This window comes from Poecilia latipinna, unplaced genomic scaffold (assembly GCF_001443285.1).
Source record: "Poecilia latipinna isolate Pla-1442-1.1 unplaced genomic scaffold, P_latipinna-1.0 Scaffold1801, whole genome shotgun sequence".
Lineage (NCBI taxonomy): Eukaryota > Metazoa > Chordata > Actinopteri > Cyprinodontiformes > Poeciliidae > Poecilia > Poecilia latipinna.
This window is the reverse complement of record NW_015114417.1, coordinates 29,382-47,345: the sequence shown is the minus strand read 5'-3', so window position 1 is coordinate 47,345 and position 17,964 is coordinate 29,382. Positions and strand designations below refer to the sequence as shown.

Genomic DNA, 17,964 nt, shown 5'->3' with positions numbered 1-17,964 from the left:
CTTAATATCACAACCATATTTTCGAGATTTTTTTTCCCCTTCAACTAAATCCTTTCTTTGAAATTATAATCCCAGCTTTCTTTTATGTTTTCTGTTGGAAGTCCAGCTGAGCCCCAGGTTTCCTCAGGCTCACTTTCATTAGGCTTTTCTTTTTCGGTTAGATGGAGCTGAAGGGCCCACCTGAGACCCGCCAGGTGGAGAGATTTCTCTGGGTGGAAAATAAATCTATAGAAGAAGAAAGACAGGAGATGCTGCAGATACAGCAACTAAAAAATTATTTACTTTGCAATCTGTCATTTCTCTCCTCTTACATCATATTATAATGACTTTCTTATCTTTTAATTAGAGATTCACAAACCATTTTTTTTCTACACATTCAGCTAAAGAAATTATGACATATTTTAAAATTGATTATTTGCAAAGTTTTCTGTTCTTTGTATTCCAGCGGTGTCCAATGTGTGGCTCGGGGCCATGTGTGGCCCCTGGATTCTTCATATTTGGCCGAGCAGCATGAATTGTCGATGCAGATGTTCTACTTTTAATAAATTATTCCTACAAATTAAAATCTTCCTGAAATTTAAAATGTTAGATATGATGGAGAATTAGGGGCCTAATAAAATTATACAAGAATAAAGTATAGTATATAGTATATAGTATAGTAGGATTATTGTAGCATCTGCAGCTAAAAAGAACATCAACATGAGGAAAAATTCAGCTATTTCTGCTTGACTTGGTGTCAATACAGTTTATTGACTGCTTTATTTATTGTTTTTTTCAATTAAAAATTGAGATTTTATTACAGACTTTGAATCAGGTGAAATGAAAACTATGCCAATTGAAGGAGTTTTGGGTAGAAATTATTTACAGACAGAAAAGTTTTTCATCTTAAATTTTAAATGTATATATTTTTATACAGTTTTGGCTTAACAGCATGTTTTGGAGTCTGTATACTCCAGTTGATCGATTACTGAATTAGTTGATTATTTCAGTAATCAATTGATCGCAATTAATTGTTTCAGCAGGTATCAACTGTCAAAAACATTTTTTACATGACCATTTTAACCTACAATTAAAAGTTTGGACACAGTTGATGTAAACACAACAGTTTTTTTATGCCTTTCAATGACAGTTTAACTTAAGCATTAAGTATGTTTGTCTTAAAACAAGAGGAAATCTTTGAAAGAAATATTGATCCAGACTTTTTGAAGTTCTTGCAATATGGAAGTGAAGTGTGTAGAAAGAAGGGTCGGTCAGTGAAAGCAGGTTTAATATTCTAGTTTTATCTCATTGGGTCTCTTTTAAGTGAACATGTCTAAATGGTTTGTAAGTGAGAACCATAACCTCCTCAGACTCTGTTTTTTCCAGATTCCAGAGAACTTCCTGTTTAATGTCTCTCCTTCCTGTCACATCCCATAGCTGCTGTGACAGCAGCTAAATCGCTCCCCAAGTAAACAGCGCAGGGACTCTTTGTTGCTCTTGTTTCTGCATTCTCTCACTGTCTGATTCTCAGATAAACAAGTTCAAAGCTGCTGTAACCTGACAAACAATTTCTGAGCCGTTCAAACAGGAAGCCATTACCCTGCCCCGAGAGCTTTGCCTCTTATCTCTGAGCTCACATTTGTTTTAGTCCCCCCTCCTCTCCACCTCCTCCTGCACCCTCACACTCCGCCCATCCAGGCCTCCTCCAGCGCGTCCCAGATGTCCACAGGATGCGCCCTATCTGTCTGTGTCCGCCCCTGGGACACAGATCTGCCCGGGGACGGTAGACATCCACACCCATAAGCAAACCAGAGGAATTTGTCTGTTTGTGCCTTTTCCTGGGATCCATCAGGATGAACTCCAGAAGCGTCGACGTTTATCTCCGTGAACGTCACCGAAACAAATCTGGAGATTATTGTCTTATATGCAATCAAAGCTCTAAAAGGAAAAGCACTTAAACAAAGAGTGAATTACTAAGTGCTAGTAATTCTTAATGCCACCTTTTGTATCTGTTATGCTTCTTGAACAGGTTAGGATAGATCTGTGTGATATTCAAGATCATTTTAGTCTGCTCAGTTCTGCCTATAAACATTTACATGAAAAGTTTTATGTTTTTAAATGTTTTCTTTTCCACAGTAAAGCTGAAGCTGATGGTGGAAGTGCAGAAACCTCTCACGCATTTTCCGCAGTTTATTAGAAAACCTTGGTGGCAGTTTGGATTAAGTTGAAGGCAGTCGAAATGGGAATAAAATAATTTTACGTGCAACTAATTTCTGTGATTAATGGGAACAACTTGAGAGTGCATCAGTAGTTCATTTCAAGCTGAATGTTATTGAGCATCTTGTCATATTGTGGTATGTGGCTAATAAGTGTTGATGAATTTTTAAAGGTCATTTACTGGGAAATTAATCAAGCTTTGATCCCTTGTGGATTTATTCTGGAGGATACAACAGAGCAGATTTCTTAAAAATAAAGCACTAATGATGAAGTTAAAGATCTAAAGCCAAATTATTTTAGTGATTCATGAATTAATCAAATATGAATGCATGATATTCCATTTATTTGCACTTTATGATTGTCTACTAGTTTGACAATCATAATCATAGTTTCTACTTCAGTTATTCTGTCTGTCAGGAATAATATGTTGCTATTTACTTGCTCTTTATGCCGTCATTATTGCTCCATTACATCCCTTAAGGTGATGTTGAGCATTGTAGTGATTCATCTCCAGGTATTTAATAATTTTTTCATCGTTAGGTGTTCGACATTGTCTCAGTCTCATTAGGAAACCAGTGGGAGACGCGCAGAAGAAGCTTGAAGGTGATTGCAGGGACTAACAAGGAAACATGATTAAAAGGAGTGATGAATAATGGTATATGCAGAGGAGGCTGCCATTTGTATATTTATAACTAGACATGATGTTACAAATTACAGATCATAGAAGTCAGCCACGGTCACAATTTCTGTCCAGGTGCAATAATTTAATCTCGGCAGCAGTTGGCCAACAGCTCTGCTGTGATAAAAGGTTTTGTCTGCCTGAAGCTGATGGATCCGATCTGTTTCTGTGTCACCCTGACTGCTTCCTCTAAGCTTTGAATTAGAGGCTCCCACTGCTTTCAGCAAAGCTCCATATTTAAGGTCGACTTTGATTTCAGTCTTTTTTCCTCAAACGTGTTTTGAATTCGAGCTTCATTAAGGAATAACATGCAGAAGGGAGAGTACAGGTGTGGTGTGATATTGGCTCATTGGTATTCGGATCTGTGCTGTAGATATTTCTCTCCTTTTGCCCCGGGGGCATTAGAGGGCATAGCACAGAGGGTTTTTTATTACTGTGGAGTGGGTATGATCAGCATTAATGAACCTAAATGTGGCTTAGTGGTGGTGAGGGCATCTTTCAAGACTGTCTTTAATTTTGGTGTCTTTAGTGCCTAAAAGATGTTATACATGTTTGCACACAGACTGGATGTGAAATATTTTTTAAAATAAATATAATGTTCATAATGACTTCATTAGGAGCTTAGACACGGCTGATTATGTATTTCAAATCTAGACAAAATCTAGACATCTATGATGTATTGGTTTTGCACTTTTGATTAGAAGATGCAGAAGTAGTTTCCCCCCTGTAAGAATAATTATTCTGACCTTAATCTAGAATTTATTTCAATGACCTTAATCCACATCTAATCTGAAGCACAAACAAAGAAATTTAAAGATGTGAAGTTAAATTATCTGAGTAAAAAAAGTCTGAATTCTGATTTTTAAATTTTTTTGTGAAAGATTTTAAGGGAAAGTTAAAGATCCAATTATTCACTCTGTCTGTTTTTTTAATATTTTTCTTTTATTGGTTTTCTTGGTGTTTTATATTGTTTTAATTTGTATCAAATTATATTTTTGGTTTTATCTCCCTGTACGTGTTCAACACTTTATTCAAAACTAATATATACAAACTATTATTACTTTTACTTTGGTCACAGAGTAAGCTCTGAATTGATTTTTGGATCTATAAATTTTTTAATCTTCCTTGGGAAGAACAGAAAAGCTAATAGGAAAAGTATTATTTTGAACTCTGTACTGTATAGTAAGTTTGATTAATTTAACTTCATGGCTTAAAATTGTAAAGCCAATTTTTATCCTTATTGCTGTATTCAAATTGTTTACTAGAAGGTTTTAATGAGATCCAGATCATCAGAAGAGATGCTCAGAATATTAAACTACTTGAAGACTTTCCACTCTGAAAGGTGGAACTCCTGTTTATAAAAAACCCAATAAAACACCACCAGATTGGGATTTTTTATTTTTATTTCTGCACCCACAAACCAGTGAATATTTACTTGTCACCTTGGCCACATTGGCAGTGAATCTGTATTTTGTTTCCTCCACATTCAGTGAAGTTATTTCCTGTCATGCTGCTGAGCAGGGATGACAGAGCAGTAGCAGTTCAGGATCAGAGATAAACCGTCACCATTACGATGACGGATGAGTTTCCAGTGTCTATTTTTGGCTCCTTGTAGAGCATCCAGTTGGAGTGAGCTACTGCCGACTGTTCTCTGATGATGCTGTGAAATCAGATCCAATACTCGCTTCACAAACAGACTCTTGGAACGCGCAGTGGAGCGTGAATTTGGTGCAGAAATGGCAGCTTCCACATACCAGGTTAAGCACTTCAGTATTTAGGACAAATCGGCTGAATTTAATCAAAAACTAAGAATTTAGTGAGCAGGAGTAAATGTGATGGTTACCGTTCCACCGAAGTGAGTTTAGATGCAGTGGCCGCCACTTTGGACCCATGACATTGAGTCTAATGTTGAGTGATTGGTGGGACAAAGCCTTTCCTTGGATCAGCGGGCAGGATCCTGCTTTACACCATGATTTATTGATGTCCTAGAAAGCCTCAATGGAGGACTTCAGTGAATGACACCGGCCTCCCATGCATTCAGAATAGCTTAATTCAGCAAGTTTGTTGCATAAATTGCCTTGTACGCCATTTATCTATGTAGCTGTATAATGCAAAACAAGTTAAAGCCATTATTTAGCTAAATGAGGGTAAGATCTCAGAATAAATATGCATTGGCATTGTTTTCTGATTTTGTAGCAGATGCTTTTTTCAGATGATCACCTGGGTGTCAGCGATGGCATAGAAACTAATTAACCCAAAAAAAGATGTCTAGTAAAGACGAAGAGTTACCTTCAGCTTGGTATTCCCATTAAAATCTACCAGTTTGGCCTTGTAGTTTTGTGGGTTGTGTGAGGAAACTGAACATTTTGATCAGTAGATTCTTTTTGGTGACAAGGATAAATTAAATAAAGCGTTCCTCCTACATTCTCCTCTCTCAAATCCCATTTTCTATGTCAAATCAAGTTTTTATTCATTTATTCACATAGTTTGCTTTGTTCCTCTACGCTGCCTCCTCTTTGCACATTTTCCCACCCTGTCTGACCCTCATGTTCCATCGTATTGTTAGTACTTCGGCGCAATAATAGATGTTCATAAAGCTTATGCTTCTCGGGTCTTTTCAATCATCTCTCTCTTGTTAAATCGTATGCCTGCTTTTCCGTCTCCATTCATCTGGCTTTTTATCTTACAAACACCTGCTGGAAGAAGTTTATGCTAACATTTACAGATGCAACAAAAAGCTGCAACATATAATTATATACCTGTACAAAAGTAAGAAGGAAGTTTAAGCAACATTTGCTGCTGATTTGACTGACTTGAGATTGCCCCAAGGGTGTTATGTGTTGTTTAATCTGCTTATAAATGTTGATATAATAAACTCATTAAGTATTTTTTCTTGCATTTGTTTATGCTCATGGAGAATTTTACAATAAGTAACTGAAAAACACGATCTTAGGCAACATTTATTGGACAGAGTTATTCTCACTTCAATCAGCTATCAAGAAAAATCTCCTTTTCTCATCTAATATCTCAGAGATCATCTTTAAAAGGGAACTGTTATGCAAAACTCACATCCTGCACATTTTTATACTTTCATTTTGATCTTAACTGTTTCTAAAATCAGCACAAGTAATTAAAATAAACACCCAGATGTTTTTTTTTTTTTGTTTTTTTTTTTTTGTTTTTTGTTTTTTTTGCAATATGTTAATGGTTTTCTTTGTTTGGAAACAGAGCAGATTCAGAAACTCCTGAGTGTTAAGTTACATTTGATGGGCACTGCACCGTTACCTAGCAACCCCAATGATGCCAAGCTTGTTACCTAGCAACCCCAGTGGAGTTCCACCCATCATCTAGCAACACAAGGGAACTCCAGTATGTTTGGTCAGCTGGTTTTACAGCTGCATGCACTGTACAATGGCTGCAATATACACTGCTCAAAAAAATAAAGGGAACACTCAAATAACACATCCTAGATCTGAATGAATGAAATATTCTCATTGAATACTTTGTTCTGTACAAAGTTGAATGTGCTGACAACAAAATCACACAAAAATCATCAATGGAAATCAAATTTATTAACCAATGGAGGCCTGGATTTGGAGCCACACACAAAATTAAAGTGAAATGTTCCCTTTATTTTTTTGAGCAGTATATATTATCCTATATATATTGCACTTGCTTCTTAAAACTCGTAATCTATGTTTGTCCAGAGCAGCAATGATTTCCACCATTCATAATCAGCAAAAGTCTTAATGCTTTTGGATTGTGTTAAAGAAGAACAAGCAATCATAAATCAGCAACAGCTTAGTGTTTTTGCACCTGGAGACACAGATCTGTCACAGACCAGTTTAACTTGGTTAATGGAAAACTGTTCTGACCCTTTATTCTGCATGTCAGTGTGATTGATTGTAGAGGAGGATGATTATTGATTCGGAAGCAGAGTTTAAATCATCATTGAGTTTCTCCTGTCTGGTTCAGATGTTCTTACATTTTACTCTGCTGATTTGGCTATTTTTGGTTGTATACTCTTCTGGTTCTAAGACATTTAAATCAGAATGATCTTGTCTCATTTTCTCTCTCCTTGTTGAAGATGTAAACTTGGTTTCCTTGGTTACTGATAGGGGACCATAAATGGCACTCTGAAGACCCTGAGTTTTCTGCAACCCCATGTTTTTCCTTTTATTTCCCAGTGACTCTGATTCAGAAACCCAAGGCTTTTTTATTCCCTGCCAGAGGAAACTCTCTTATGTTTGGGTTTGGACAAAATAATATAATTAGAAGCTTTAATAGGTACTGTACAACCATTGTTTCCAAAACTGCACTAGCATTAAATAGGGGTGAAATATGGGTCTTTTATGTACCAAGAAAAGAAAATAATTTCAAAACGTTTTACTAATAGGATCATTTTTATGTATTTGTTACATTTTTGATAATATAAAAAAGTTGAAACATGAGTTTTGTGTAAGTCCATCAGCAATAGTCTCTGTAAGACCTTATTTTTGGGTAGAAGGTATTAATCTACGCCCTGTTTTGGTAACATTTCATAAATGTATGTTTTACAATCTGAAAATCCTAAATCCATTCAAATCTTACCTGAATATTAAAATTGTTCCTGTTACAAAAAAGGATAAAGGTGGAAGTGATCTTCGTTTTTCCTGCTGTCAACAAATCCCATTAAAATGTGAAAACCTGACGCCTGATGAATCCTGATAAAGTTTATTCCTCTGTGGCTTAGAGCTCAGCTGTTGTCTGAATAATAGAAAATAAATAATAGAAAAGAATCAGTCAGCCACAGTGTTGCTCCTGAATGGCATTACCAGTGATAGCACAAACTGTCAAAACATGTCACTGCATCCTACATCATGCTGCCATAAAATAAATACCTCCAGATAAATTCAGCATTTAGTATTCAGCAGTTCAACACTCTGAGTACTCTGTCCTTGTTTTAAAAATGTGTACACTCAGAGCCACAGACTCATCCAAGAGCCATAAAGGGTTATAATGTCCTTTTTTTTCCCTGATTTAATTGTGGTTGTTAGGCAGCTTTTGTGGGACAAATTAGCTTACTTGTAAATTCATGGATGCAAGTGCTAAACATTTTTTGTGTGATAAGCAGTTGTACTCACTTTGCCCATCAGAAGTCATTATGTTGTGGTTGATTGGTGTAACTTCTATCAGCATCTGGGGTGCAACATGGCTCAGTGGTAGAGCAGACACACCACAGAGGCTACAGTATTCGACGCAGCGGTCCCCGGTTTGATTCCCAACCTCGTACCATTGGCTTCATGTTTTCCCTTCCTCTTTCTGCTCTTCCTCATGTCCATCTACTGTTGAATAAAGGCCACTAGTGCCACAAAAACTTTAAAAGGGACGTATTATGCAAGATGTGTTCGACTCTAGTGCTTCTAAAAACAGCCCAAGCTCTTAAAAAAAACACCCAGCCGGTTTTTGGCAGTAAGTTAATGTTTTATTGGTGTCTGGAAAATGAGCCGTTTCAAAAACCTTCCACTTGTTGAGTCAGATTTGACCTAGGGGTTACCTAGCAACCCCTACCAAGCCCAGTCTTGTTACCTAGCAACCCAAGAGGAGTTCCAGTTCATTTGGTCAGCTGGTTTCACCACTACATGGACTGTACAATGGCTGCTGGCAAAGACAAGTGTTTTGCTGTTGACTTGCCGTTCAGAAACCACTTGCTCCATTCTTGTTTGTTGTGCAGGAGGCTCTACTAAAACTTTTCAAAGATTTGTGGTAGTATAATTGTGCATCTGTTTGTAGTCACTTTTTGAGTGTAAGTGTTGGGGGTGGGCAACATCATGTTATTTGGATTTAAACCGACAAGAAGTCCCAAGCTTGTTCTGAAGGAGACTCAGAAAAGGCAGAACTAAGCAGAATAAAATCTCATTATTTAAGTGATTTTGTGCAAAAAAAAAAAATGTAATGAACATGTTTTGTATCGCCCATAGACCTGCCCTAATATGCTCAAGGATGCATCATTGGTCATCTTTAAAAACAAAAAGAAATCTTATCAGCATCAAACAAATAAGCACATGCATAACACAGTCCTGGCTTCTCCAAATGGCAAATGGACTAAGCTTACAAGTATGCACACATTCATGCAGATCGGCAGGTAACATAGAATTAAGTGCCTGGTTGAGGAAGTTGGAATTGATCCCACACTTTTTAGCAATCCATGTTGGACAATGTCCATAAATGGTTAGAGGAGAGAAATTAATAAGCCCTTCCACACACCTCCTTCCTATGGATTTCGTGTTGTCTGGATAACAAGGGAGAACCGATAATCCCTATAGACAGCTGCTAATAGCTTGTCACTTCATGGGACTGATACTGAGGAGGCAAATCTGTCAGATGGTTTTAGCATGTTAAGCCGGTCATTTTTGACACAAAGCTCTTAGGATTTTTTTCACAGAATGAAGCCAGATAATAGCTTTTTACTTTACTGCCACAGCTGATGGCTCTGTGGGGATTTCAGAGTCTTTCCTCTACAACCTTTGGAGATGAAGACATCCTTTGTTACCTCATGCATGCAAGGGTTCACGCAGTGATACCAGTCTGCTGAATAATGCAGTTAGTAAATCTATTCAATTAAAGTAGGTGAGTGACACAGCAGTTGAGTTGATTAAATCCTGAGAAGCGTAATGAATTCAAGACGAGGCTTCCTGTCTGATCTGAACACCTGAGGGGGTCAGTTTTAGCTGCAGCTTGCAATAATAAGCTTGAGAGAAATAATGAATACTTAAATCTGTCAGACATGATGAAATATGTATTCATGGGAGAGGATGTAGTTTAGAATGAACCTGTTCTTGTTGATTACATGCTAATAATTAGAATTCCCTTGGTGTTTCTGCAGGTGTTCTGGCATTTCTAGCACTGACCATTGGAGTGGCTTTGTCAGCACCGGAGCTGTACCTCAGCCAAACATCCCAGGACTCTGTCTCCATGGCAACCACCCACAGCAGCTCCCTATCTCACGCCAAACCTCCCTCTCTGGACTGGCATCAGGAAGGCTCCACCAGTGGGGAATGGTCGTCCAGAGGCGCACCATCCTCAAAGATCGTCCTTCCGACAACTGGCCTCCCTCCTTCCATCATGCTTGACACAAACACTGTCACACCAAGCACTGTGAGCACCGATAGCCATGTGACTCGGCCCATGGGGCCTAGTTCTGAAACTGTAAACAATGCCAGCGGCGTTATGTCCAAGTTTGAATCAGTTAGAGAGGATACAGACGAGAAAAAGAAGCCTCAGGATCTTACCGATTCCAGGCAGTTGTGGCCCTCCACTCACCCTCTCTCATCAGCTGATGTTGATCCTCCACGGGGCCTGAAACTCAGGGAGCAGGTTATTGGATCTCCAGATTTGCTTGTGTCCCACACCATCGTTCTGCGAGAGGTTCCTGGTGTGGATGAGGTGCCCACTGCTCAGTTGTTGATAAATTCAACAGAAGGACCCGCATCGCCAGTCCCCAGCCCTTTGGAAAATTTTACTTCTCCTGCACTCATTACAGTCAAACCCACAGAACCGAGCATGAAATCACATAAACCAACAGTCATCTCTGTCAACTCTTCAAGCACCACCGGGGAGACCCGAGTGGTTCTGAGTAATGGCACAGACAGCCCACCTATGGGACACCAGCAGGGGAACGTAACTGGCCTTGCAGGCCTGTTCTCCAACAGCAGCTCCACCCGGGCCGAGGAGGGGTCCACTCTGGGGAACAGCTCGAAGGCCCCCTCCACAGACAGTGGGAACTTCCTCAACAGACAGGTCCCGGCCACAACCAGCGAGCCCGCGGCAGCCAGTAACAGCTTGGGTTCCACCGTCAACCCGCAACTGTCGCCAACGACCATCTGCCTAAACATGATGGACATCGTGTGGATCGTGTTGGCGATCAGTGTGCCTGTTTCCTCCATTTGTAAGTAACATCATCTGTAATGCAAACATAAGAAATCTCCCAAAACCTATTGAAAAATCAAGACAAGTTGTTTAATTTTTCACGTTTGGTAAGTTAGAAGCATCTTCAACTATCAGTTTGTGAAACAGAAGCTGATCATCTTTAGGGATTCTGCAGCGCCCCCTAACGGATGGAGTAGAAAATTAATGTAAATAAATACATTCATTAAAAAGAATAGATTTGTCTAATTTGGGCTAGTGAAGATTTTAAATTTAATGGGTATGTGAAGAGTCTTAATTAATAGAATATTTTACATGGGAATAGCGCTCAAAGCAATTTCCAAATTTCTTTCCAAAGCCATGAAAAAGCAAAACAAAGAAGAGAAACAGAGAAACATCATCAGCCACATCTTGTAACTGCTGATAAACTCTTCACCATCTGAGAGCTGATATACAACTTCTAGATAGAAGGAACCAATACCAGAACAGTCTTTCCAACTTGTTTATTTATATATGATTACAGTCTAATGTCTTTTAAAAACATGTAAAATTTAGTTTCAAAGGTCTATGATGTCAACATAGTGCAATCACTGCCAATGAAAACGTAGTGACCTTTAAAACTCATTATTGCAGTGTCTTGTTGGATCTAGTAGTTAGACACTGTTTAGATAGTTAACACAACAGACTACGCTGGTAAGCAGGTTGCCATGGTGACACGTCCCTGGAACTCTGCAGCTGCGAGGCACGAATAGAAAACTTAAGAGTAACAAACATTGGTAATTCTAAAACTACGAGTTGTATCTAAACAGTTCTTCGACCGTGAGCGGCAGAAGAGACCAGCGGTCGCTCATGGGAAGTTTTGTGTTTCCATAACAGTTCATTTAAGAGCTATGACAAATTAACAAATTAAATACACCCTTCAATACATCTTTTTTTCATCGTCATTTAATCCTAGTGGGAGGTGAGCTGAGGTCTGGTGTCAGTTTTCTGCTCTTTAAAGGGATTTAACAGAAAACCACACATTGTGGAGCATTGTATGATTTACTATCTCAAAGTGGACAACTGTGTCAACGTCTATACATTTTTTATATGGTGTGAAACTTGTGAAAGTAAGAAGAGTTTGTTTGGGAAAACTTTACAAGCTCTGAATTTGTCTCCTCAGCTTGTTGATGTTCTAAAGGGCGCTCCCTAGAAACCATAGCAACGCATGTTTTTAAAAATCAGATTTACATTTTTAATAAAACATAAGCTTTTATAATGACTTTTTACATAAATCTCCTCCAAGCTGAAACATGTTCTCACAGCTTTCCGGCATATTATCTGTGATCTCGTCTCCTTCCATTATTGAGTTTTATTCAGAGTTGACTTTCCTTGTCTAAATTGATCTCTAACGTTTCTCAGGATGCATTTTGACAGCTGACAGAAACCCCCTCAGGGCTCCATCTTAATAGCAAAATAGTTTTAACAGGAGGAATATGTTTAACCTGTGGCAAAATACAGTTTTCTATATTTTAATCAGTTCTTTTTGGAGAAATTTAGATTTTTTTTTCTTGACAATTCTTGTTTGGATCTGACTAAATACACAAATTCCTTAGCTATGTTTTGTGTTTTTTTTTTCTCTCCTTTCAACCAAATGTTATTCTGCAGTAGCTTGTTCTAAGACATGACAGCTTCTATCTGACTAACCCTCGCTGTGTTGTCCTACCGTAGCTGTGCTGTTGACAGTGTGCTGCATGAGGAGGAAGAAGAAGTCAACAAATCAGGAGAACAACCTCAGTTACTGGAACAACGCCATCACTATGGACTACTTCAGCAGACACGCTGTGGAGCTGCCCAGAGAGATCCATACTCTGGAGAGCGAGGTACAAACCACCGACACGCTACAGCTCTATCACCGCACAGCAGCACTACACGCTCTGAAGTGCCAGGACATTTACTTGCTTCACCGCAGGTCAGCAGAATGCTGCTAATGAGCATGGAAACAACAAGAGCATCCAGGTCCAATCTCCCCTGTCAGCAAGCCTCCAGGTGCCTGCTGAAGCAAACTTAATGCTTGAATTGTGTTCACGCACTTTACAGTTTTCACTATTTTAGGAACAAGGAGAGAATTTCTCCTTAGGGTCTCTTTTTAAGGAGACTGAATATTTTCATGGATTAGCTTTAAGCATTGGTTTAATTGCATTACAACATACTGAAAAATCTGCTATGGTTAGCTACAAAATCCTGGACAGTTTTGAACAGAATCACAAGAATGTTTGTCTCTAAGGTCCAATTTCATATACGATTTGCCACTTCATTTTTTCTGCTTTTGTGATTAAAGTTAGTTCTAAAACATGATCAGTTTGCAGCAGCTGTTTGGTCCTCAATAGAGCACTGTTTAATGACATCAGGTAAAAAAACAGCTTTGTTAAATTCAATGTTCCCTGAAAAGTTAATGCTCCTTATAAACAAGCTCGGCTGAATGTGTTTGTCCACAACACTGGAAAAAGTGTAAGTAAATATTTGCCGATCCCAGAGAGAAAAATCAAGCTCCAAATATCATATAAGCTGCTGTAGTTTCTTAAGTTTACATAAAACATTAGGCTTAATGTCAAATTCAGTTTTAAGAACTCTTTTGTTGTCTTACCTGAGCACACAAAAATTTTACACACTCTAATTATTGATTTTGTAAAATATGTGGAAATACATTTGTTTTTATTGTTTGTTGGGAAATTTCAGAGAAATGTTGTTTTCTTTTTAGCAGCATTTGGATTTGCCACCATGTTGGTTAGCGTTATGTTATGCTAACACTGTTTCACCGTCTTAAAATTGGAAAAACCAAACTTTTAGCATTATTGAAATTCATTATATTTGAACAGTTTCCACTGTTTTTTTTTATTATTAATCTTAAATTAATTTTGAAAATCCACTTCTAAAATAAATTTAAAGACATTTTAGCTTCACAAAGTCCTATTTAAATACCTCATTAGCTTTTAAAAAGAACTTTAAAAACTTTTCATTACAAGTATGAATTAAACAGGAAAGTCTCTCCATATTTTACCATAATATGATGATGAAACAATTAAAACCATAAATCTCTCAGGCTGTCAGTTCCCAGCTGAAGATTGAAGCTTCTTGGTGCATTGCAGCGCCATCTACTGGAAAAAGACATGCATAACATCTGTTTGGATTCCAAATCTGCAAATTCACCTCTTCTGTTGTTGTTCGCTTTGTTTGCAAGTTTCTGTTGATCATCTTTGCAGTCATGGCTTCGTTCTGTGTCTCCTTTCTTGTGTTTCCCTGCTGCTGCTTCATTTGCATTGCCCTGCTGCCTGCGGGGCTGTCAGGACAGAGAAGATGAGGTCGGATCATGTATGGCATGCCCTTGGTGACAGCCAGGTGTTATTAATCCCCCCTCCTCTTGCTTTACGTGTTTCCGTAGAGCAGATTTCTCTAACTGTAGCTTCCCTCGGAGTGCTGTAGGTAAATGAAAAGGCGGGGCTCCGATCATAAATCTAGACTGGGTGGGGGGGACGTTGTGTGATTAGATTGGGCCTCACTGATGAAACGGCCTCATTCCTGCTGGAAAACAAATCATTTTGTTTTTTCCACACCTCCTTCCTCCTCCAGCTCCACTTCATTACCGCTGACTCACCACCATCAGCCCCCCGCTCTTCCCTTTGCCTTCACCTCTGCAGTTAACGTTTTCTTCTGAGTCATCTCTCCCTATTGTTTCTCAGCCTTTCCACATCCACCCCACTCTTCCTTTTGTTTTTACAGATACTCTACCCTGATCTGTTTATGCTTTACTGTGTCCTAGCACTCCATTTGGTGCCGAGTTTGGTTTAGGTTTGGTTTAGCTCGATCAGGGAAAAAAGCATTTTTTTTTGGCATGTACTAAAGGTTTTCTGTTTGAATTTTCAGGAGCATGACACTTGCCTGCCCCCTAATGGAGACTATAGTGGCAGCAGCGTGGTCCTGGTTAACCCTTTCTGCCAGGAGACCCTCTTCATCAACAGAGACAAAGCCTCTGCCATATAGCGACGGTTCCTGCTCCCCCAGCCTCCTCCTGCTGCGGCCGTCTATTTTATACACGGGGTAAAATATTCAGAGACTTTTAACAACACAAAGAGCAACCCGAACGAAAAGCGACATTAAAACAGACGCTATTTATGACGAGGATGCACCTGCATATTTTTCTGATGTACATTTTCTACAAGAAGGCTTAATTGTGATAAAGGTTTCTATTGTCTTTATATAATACAGAGTATATGTGAGTTTTGTCGCATTACAGTGGCTTAATAGTAATTGCACTGTGGATGTTTGCCACATGAAATCTGCTTTAGAAGATAAAGGTGTGCTATGAAACCTTTAAAGCTGTTATTTGTATATTTTTTTTCCTTTGAAAATTAATTCCAAAATACAAAAGCCTGCTGAACTTGAACATAGCAACTACTTATTTAAGGAGGAAAACAGAGATGAAAAATCAGGGCCTGTGTTTATCAACTCTTCAGAAAATACAGATCCAATCAAAAGTTTACATCATTCATCATCAGCAAAAAATTTCTTATTACTTGAGGCTTTTAATGATTTATTTTAATCGTTTGTTTTCCAGGCTGAAATGATTATACAAAATATAACTGCAATTAGTTTTAAAAAGAAGTATTGGGTGGCTAAATTTAAATTTATTGTGCATTTTCTCAAAATCCAAACATGTTTTCACCTCCACAACTATTTGTCTAAATGTCCCTTAGCAAGTTTAATCCAAACTGTATGGTTTTATTAGCAATTAATAAGGTTCTGGCATAATTCTAAATTAATATTTGATTAAACTGGTGGAGTTAATTTAAATTCCTCTGTGTTTACAAGACAATAATCCCGAACACGCCTTAAAGAATAGATCTAATGTGGATAATTCAAGCTTCCAGAACAGCACTGACCTCAAACCAGATAAAAACTTGGACTTGTATTTAAAAAAATAGTCTTATAATTAACCAATTTAAATGAATGCTTTAATTTCTATCAAGAAACCATGTCTGATTTCTTGTCAGAATTATCCCAAGATTAAGTTTAGGTTGTTTACTGGAAGTAAAAAGTAAAAATGTCTCATCCTTAGAGACAACTTTTAAATTTAATTGATGTTTCAGCTAATTCCACACAGGAAATGCCTTTGGGGAAAGTTTGCTCATAAAAACTGCTTTGTTTGAATAAAATGAAAATATAAATGACGTGTGTTGTATATTATGATAAATATAATGTCCTTCATTTTGACATTTTCAATAAAAATGTTTCAACAATTAACATTTTAAAGTTATGAAAACGTTTATGTATTTATAGATGAGCCTGATGAAGCAGTCTGGTAAACGCAGGCCCAGATTCTACTGACTGATTCGACCAGAATATTCAAGAGCATTTGGATTTTAGAGAATTCGATTGATCTAAAATGGCTTTTCCTCTGACGCGTCACCAGCTTTTCTGAGGAGGGACAATGTAGATGTCTTAATTTCTCATGTTGGCTCTTCATGTACCTGTGGTGAGGATGTGGGTGTGATAGAGAGAAATTAACAGCTTGTGCACTGAATGAGCATTTCAGCGTGACCAGATGAATTGTACCCTGTTTACCAAATATCCTGGTTACTGAAGGTTCACCATGACTTTGGGTCTTTGTTTGCTCAGTTTGGTCCGTTTGTCTCTACGTCTGCCTCTGAATGTCTGTCTGTCTCTTGTCTATGTTGTGGAGGGAGCTTTTCAACACTGTAGGAAACAAAATAGCTCATCCTCTCTGCTGTAACCGTCTCCATTAATGTGTTTGTTGAAGTGTTGGATGATTGTCAATCGCATAAAAATACACTGAGGCAAACAGTGTGTGCTGAATATGTCCTGTAAGAACTGGCTCAATTGAATAGTTTGTGGTCCCGCTGTCATCTGTTTCACTTTTGCATTGCTGCAGTTTAAATCAATAATCAATGCTGGCTGCTGCCTCTGTTGTTGCTAAAGATTTTATTTTATTTTTTCGCGTCGCAAGGCATCAGTTCTGAAATCACCAGGTCAAAAGGTGGTGCTGAACGACACAGCTACACATGAAAATATCTCCTGCATCAGATGCTCACAGCTGGGCTTGTTGTTTTGCACGCTCAAAATGTGAATATTTTAACAAAACGTTCAGTGGCACGGTGGAGCAGTGTTTAAACATAATGTTATTTTTTGTACTGTAGTATACACTGTACTTTTTACTGCTGAGCAATAAAACAGAAGAAAAACACCTGAATGACTGACTTTGCCTCATTTTTGGAGTGTTTTTAATTACCAAATATTGTGGTTTACAAAAGCATTGAGCTTTTTCGTTGCATTTCATTCAAACATACAGTTCTAATTGACTGTAGGGGGGTAAGAAATGTGAAAAGCTAAGCATAATGTTGTTTCCTTCTAATGCAATTTGTTGTGTTGTTTTGTAAAATAACATCCTCCTCCCAAAAAAATGTAAGATTTTGTGGTTGTAACATTACAAAATGTGGAAAAAACAGAGGGAAAACATTAAACCTGCTATAGATTTTTTTTTTTAGATTTCTAAGTTAACTATACTGCCTGTCCAAAAACATCACACACACTAACTTTAATTAATGTAATTAAAGCTTGTGTATTTAATTTGTTAAATCTAGGTGGTGACCTCTTGGACAGGGATAGCAATCCGGTCCAAGTAGTCGTGCCGACTGCAGCACATTTATTGATGGAGTGAGCTGGAATTTTCCTTTTGTGAACCACAGCTGCGTCTGTGTAAAGCCCACCCATGACTCCTGTAATGTGATGTCAGGCAAAGCTTCAGTGTCACAGCTGAGGAGAGAGGCAACTTTGACATACGTGTTACCTTCAGATTTGTGGGAATACCTCATGCCTCCAATTAGAAACCAGCTGTTATTTTTAGAACCAGATTTAATCCTAATAGTACTAAATGTAGTTAAAGGAGATTGGTTCTCTATGTAAAAATAGATCATATTTGCATTATTATGACTTCTTTCTGTAAGGAAGAAGTCATTACTTCAAAAGCAACATAAAATACCATATTCCAGATTGCAAAAGCATCCAGGAACGAAGAATATGATTGTTAGTGATACGTCATGTGGTCTAATGGAACTTGGTGTTTTGCCATAATGACCATTGTTGCATTTGGAAGAAAAGGGGCCACTTGCATACCTGAAATCACCAAC

General features: G+C 38.1%; 1 protein-coding gene across 3 annotated transcripts in view; it reads left to right on the top strand.

The window, feature by feature from the left end:
* tmem108 (transmembrane protein 108) overlaps window positions 1-17,027 on the top strand; it is a 43,430-nt gene extending 26,403 nt beyond the window's left edge. For all 3 annotated transcript variants that reach the window (XM_015014260.1, XM_015014259.1, XM_015014262.1), the window contains 3 exons: window positions 9,741-10,802; window positions 12,491-12,642; window positions 14,684-17,027. In XM_015014260.1, coding sequence (XP_014869746.1) covers window positions 9,741-10,802; window positions 12,491-12,642; window positions 14,684-14,800 — 1,331 coding nt within the window. In that variant the 3' untranslated portion in view covers window positions 14,801-17,027. The remainder of the gene's footprint in view (window positions 1-9,740; window positions 10,803-12,490; window positions 12,643-14,683) is intronic.
* The last annotated feature ends 937 nt before the right edge of the window (window positions 17,028-17,964 follow it).